Below are 5,581 nucleotides of genomic sequence, written 5' to 3'. Positions count from 1 at the left end.
TGGGAGACGAGCGGTTAGTGGACTCCCATGGGCCACGTGGCGTGCGGAGGTGACGGTTTAGGAGAAAGAGAAATCAGTCGGTTGTTTTAGATGATTTTCCAATGTTTGAAAGTTTTTCGACGCAAAATGCGTCAGATATGGAATTCGGGCTGCAGGCGCACGTGTGATTTTTTTTTCTAACAAAGCCCGTGCCATGCTGCTAATGCAGGGCTGGTCACCTGCACAACCTCTCTACCTGGGCCACTTTCAGGTAGCCCAGGTGGCGGGTAGAGCTGGCCCATCCAACCAAGGGAAACAGGCTGAGATCCCTCAGTCCTCTTCACCGAATTAGTCCCGTCCCGTGCTTCTGCTCCCTTGCAGAACCTTGCGGCGACGATTCTCCAAAGGGGGTTGGGCGTCGGCGCCGCAGACCTCGCCGTAGTGGTGGCCCCTCGCACCTGCTCCCAACCGGCGTCCCCCCCGATGTGGCGGCTGCCCGGGCTGCTCTCCCAGGCCGCCGCGGCCGGGAGGGCGGCGGCGAGGACCCGCAGCAGCGACGTCAGGGGTTCCAAGGGGTTCTCCAGCGGCGGGGACGGGTCCCCGCTGCCCCGGGGGTGGCTGCGGAGGCTGTGGGTTGAGGAGCTGAAAAGGGAGAAGGAAGCTGCGAGGAGACTGGGGGGAGGCGCCTTGGTCTGCAAGGCCGAAGGCGTTGGCGAGGATTCGCTCGGCTATTTGGCCAACGCCGCGCGCGCTTTCGTGAATTCCGGGTCCGCCGCGGCGGGGATTGACAAGGTGAGGGCTGGGGGAGCGGCCCGCGGCGAGGTGGCCCCGTCTAAAGGCGGCCACTATGATCCCAAGGACCTCCCATACCTAGAGGCAAGCGGAATCTGTATTCTCTAATTGCAGCTTGTTACTTGTAGTACCATTCGATTTTGATCAGATGTTATCTTAGACTCTATGCAACCAATCCATTTTTAGATAACGGAAGAGGAAACCCTCCTATAAGGCGCATGATGAAGTTCTTTAGAGAATGGAAGAGAAAACTCTCCTGCCAGTAGTTAGTAGACTCTACTGAACTCTGATTACGATTGGTAGCAGGGTCGTGTGGGAATTTGTAGGTTAGCTGAACAGGGCAGAGTAGTGGTATGTGAATGAATATTTCTGGGGCTAATATAGCAGGATACTGGCCAATCGATTAAAAGTTTGTTCCCTACCGCTTACAGTTATACTTGATGGTTGATGTTTTATCCAACCGTAGCTGTTTCAATGTGCTGAAATCTGAGTGATTTATAACTATTGGAATAACCAAGGTGGCCTCTATCTGTGTTTTATAGGCCAAACTGGAGCCTCTCCTCTCAAGAGCCAACCTCCTTATAGCCAGAGATGTGGAATGGGCGAATATCATGTTTGCTTTCGAGCAGGTGATTTATATGAACATGCTTCTCCAGCTCTTTCCATAATGGAATAGCAGCTTATGTGAACTATTGATAATTTGGCTGAAGCTAGTTTTTTTTTTTTGCTTACTACTATTGTTCTGAAATGCAGGAGAGTAGATATATCATAATGGATCCACTCTTTTCCCAGTCTGTAAGTGTGTCTCCTTCCAGCTAGCTGGTTTGGTTGTTGTATTATTTCAGCATCTATGCTTCATCTCCGGGTCTTACACGTTGACTTGTTTCTTTTTCAATGCCAGCCTGTAGGATATATTCGAGAGAAAAGCAATGTCATCTTTAGGCAGGTACATCTATGTGGTTACTTGATCATAAATAAATTTAAATTACCTTATGCTGACACTTTATGGTAATTTACTGAAAATTGTTCGATAGACCAGAGTTTCCATTATCCTCCCTGTGTTAAAGAACACCTGTTGGTAGCATGTCACTTATCATTGTGATCTTTTGGTTGTACAGATAACGGAAGTCTTTCACTATATCATGTATTTTTATTGGATGCTTTTTTGGTTGTTCTCTGCTGGGCAAGGAGTTTTTTGTGATTGGTTCTCTTATTTTCGTTTTTCGAATGATTGAGGTTACATATTTAATATTTTCAGTTGGAGTTGACACTGATAGTTTATGTACGGTATGCGGTGTAAATCTTGAAATATTTCCTATGGGACGTGAAATGGGGGTAAATGTAAGCTATAAGGGACTGAGAAAATGGAGACATGGGAAAATCTGATGTATTAGAGAGAGGTATCAGTGGTGAATGTTGAATATCGTAGAAAATTGATTGCTCTCCCATTTCTAAGCCTCCACTATGCAGTGTTATCATATTGAGTAGTTTTTGCGGTGCTCTGGAAGGACTGTATTTTGTACTTGGTTTCAGCTTCATGGAAACAATAGGCGTTGTGCGAGAGAAACTTTAGTTATGATGAAGAATTTTATATGTGTAACGTGTTTTATCCATTTAGTAATGGAAGCATGGGAATATATTTCTTATCTAGCTGGCAATATATTTCTGATAGGGTAGAAGTGTCATCTGATATGTATGTTCATTTACTTTCTTAATGTTCTTTGTCATCTTTATAGATGAATATGACCTATTTATTTACAACATTGCAAAATTTCACTCCCTTGCTGTCTTGATCAGTTATGATGCTGAAAGTCAATTATGTATTTTTTTTAGTATTGCTAGTCTAGGAAATGAAGGGGAGCCTTGGCGAGTGGTAAAGCTGCTGCCTTGTGACCATGAGGTCACGGGTTCAAGTCCTGGAAACAGCCTCTTGCAGAAATGTAGGGAAAGGCTGCGTACAATAGACCCAAAGTGGTCGGACCCTTCCCCAGATCCTGCGCAAGCGGGAGCTACATGCACTGGGGCTGCCCTTTTATTGCTAGTCTAGGAAATAATCTAGTGCTATTATCTAATTTTTTTGTGTGCAAAAAACAACAAGCACCTTATTGTATTTGGCGTTTGTTTGTTCATCTTTATCTGACGTTTATTTATTCATTTTTTTTCCTTGATGGCAACTATTAGTACCTTACAATATTTCCCTTTTTCTGGTATTTCAGTTACTTCGGTCGAGACGGCCATTTACTGCACAATTTACTGATGCTATGGGTAATGAGATATTCACGGTAAGAATTTGCCATTGTTTTTTTTCTTCTTTGGGAGGAGCCATTGTTGTTTTTCGTTGTAAATACATAGTTGGAATTTCTGCAAAGATATTAATGCTATGGATACTATTGGGTTCAGGTCCGCCGGCCATTTTGGTTCATCAACAGCTCCATTTATGCAGAAGTGGATGGCAAGGTACACAAATATTCTTGATTTGATTGCTATAACTCACTCAGATGGGAGTTTTGTCCTCGTATGAATGCACAGGAATACTGCTGATGAAGTTTCATTATTTTCCTTTGATCAGGAGGTAGGTGTAGTCCACAGGCGCTGGCATCTTTGGCGTAGAATTTATGATCTGTACTTAGGGTAACATGGTCTTCTGATCTCCCAATTCCTTTATTTCTTTAATCCAGTCTAGGTTCTTTATGTAGCTGTCATTCTTGCTATACCATCTGACAGGTTGATTTTCAACTTGTTTGTTCTTTAGGAACAAGCAATTTGCTGTGGTTGAGAATCCTGGATTTTGGAACTGGACCTTTACCCTTATTGATGAAGATGAAAATGTGTTGGCCCAGATTGACCGTAATTGGAGGGGAATTGGTTTTGAGGTAATCTCCTTTTGAGTAGGCGTGTATTTTCATGCATTTGAAGGAAATTCATTATGGAATGTGTTTCATAGATGTCTAGCAAAACATAATCAGTAACATAAGCTAACAATCCACACTCTGATCAATAAGAAATATGATGTGATACTATTGCTTGACATTTCTTCTGCACAAGGAAATTATCATACATCATTGGACACATAATTGTAGCATGGTTGCACATCACATATCTTTTCCGAGTGCATTTTGTGTTGCATTATCTTAGCCTGTAGAAAGGACGTGGTTAACCGAGGAGTAATGACTGATCAATATATCTTTGGTTGTATCTCATTGCAGCTTTTTACGGATGCTGGCCAGTATGCAATTCGGTTTGGTGATGATGGACAAAGCAGTAGACTTGGTCTTGGTTCAGATGTAAGTGTTCTCACTTGACAGACATTAAGAGCATATCTGCCTTGATGTAGCTGTGCCCCCCTGCCGGATGTGAAACTTAGGATCATATGGCGTGTTTCAGTTTCTGTACTTGCAAACAATGTTGCTCTTTACACTGATATTTTAAGAACCTCCCTTTAAACTGGTCTCAAACTCATGTCTCACTTATGCTTCCAGATCGAAGAACTAAACGTTGTTCGCCCGCTGAGTTTACCTGAAAGGGCCGTAGCTCTTGCTCTGGCGGTGTCCCTGGACTCGGATTACTTCTCCAGGAGAGGGGGCTGGTATGCATGCATACTTTACTTCAGCTTTCCACATTGACTTGTCTGGATAGATTCACTGAACTATTATTACCATGCAACCTGGGGTTTATCACCTACTGGTGCCCCTGACACTAACCGAAGTGCTTGTTTCTTTCAGGGGACTGCCTTTTCTCATCGCCACAGAGTAGACGCGCATACGAATGCCATCCTCTCAGTTCACAGCGGAACTTAAATTGCCAGTTCTTACCATTGATGTCTGAAGAAGCTGGTGGCATTCACTGTCATCACACCATTGAGATCATTACACAAGTGTACCGTGTTTTTTTCGTTACCGTGACCGTACTTGGTTGCTCACTTCACTTGGGCTTTTCGTATGAATTTTAGTGCACTCTCAGTGGTTCGACAGCTCACATCCAATTCCCTGCTGCCTTTACACGAACTGCCAGTGTGACTACTCTTAGGCCTCCTTTGGTTCATAGGATAAGATTATCATAGGAATAGGAAACTTGTAGGAAATGAGGTGACATATGTTTCAAAACTTATAGGAACGAGATGTCATTTGGTTCACACCATAGGAAATTTTTCATTGAGTCTAGGCTAATGTTTATTTTCCTTTGAAATGTGGAGGATATGAACCAATCCTATGTAGAAATAGGAATCCATTTCTATGAACCAAAGGGCTCTAAAGGAAAAAATCCTATAAAAATCCCACCCTATAGAGTTCCTAAGAAATTCATTCAAACCAAAAGGAGGCATTAGCAGGAAACTGAACTCGTCCGTCTGCTGGTTGCAGCGTCTCTCTTTTGATCCCTTTCTTTATTTAGTGGGTGGAAAGGGAAGTGCTAGTGTGATAATGACTTGAAAGTTGCCATTCTTTGCTTTACTGCTGAACCTTTGTGTTTACAGCGCCGGCCTGAAACGTCCACGGACTGATGCGGACGTTTTTTTGTTCAACATGGTGCTGCAAACATCCACGGGTGTGTCCGAGACTCCGAGTGCGAGAGTCTGAACCTGCGCCACGTAGGACTCCGATAACTCTGACTCATCCAAAACCTCACCTGGAGCCTGGGACGGGGCTTGCCTGCTCCCTTGGCGTGCTCCCATCGGTACTCCTGTTTGTTCATTTACCATCCAACAGCCACACCATTTTCTCCTCCTCTGGTACCCCTTTTTCAGCAAAAGAGAAGACAAAAAAATCTGTGTATTTTCTCCTCGCTCCCGTATGTACAGAGGCGTTGTCACAAA

The 5,581-nt window shown here is 43.9% G+C and overlaps 1 protein-coding gene across 1 annotated transcript; it reads left to right on the top strand.

Moving 5' to 3' along the window:
* Window positions 1-320: 320 nt before the first annotated feature.
* LOC123190318 (altered inheritance rate of mitochondria protein 25) lies at window positions 321-4,746 on the top strand. The gene is made up of 11 exons (XM_044602934.1): window positions 321-855; window positions 1,314-1,400; window positions 1,525-1,566; window positions 1,673-1,717; window positions 2,988-3,053; window positions 3,172-3,228; window positions 3,341-3,402; window positions 3,524-3,644; window positions 3,978-4,055; window positions 4,251-4,357; window positions 4,494-4,746. Exons 1-11 carry the CDS (start codon window positions 463-465, stop codon window positions 4,522-4,524), a joined length of 1,089 nt encoding a protein of 362 aa, XP_044458869.1. The 5' UTR covers window positions 321-462; the 3' UTR covers window positions 4,525-4,746.
* Window positions 4,747-5,581: the final 835 nt, after the last annotated feature.

This window comes from Triticum aestivum, chromosome 2A (genome assembly GCF_018294505.1).
Source record: "Triticum aestivum cultivar Chinese Spring chromosome 2A, IWGSC CS RefSeq v2.1, whole genome shotgun sequence".
NCBI lineage: Eukaryota > Viridiplantae > Streptophyta > Magnoliopsida > Poales > Poaceae > Triticum > Triticum aestivum.
Note: the sequence above shows the minus strand (reverse complement) of the source record. Positions and strands in the feature narration are given on the sequence as shown.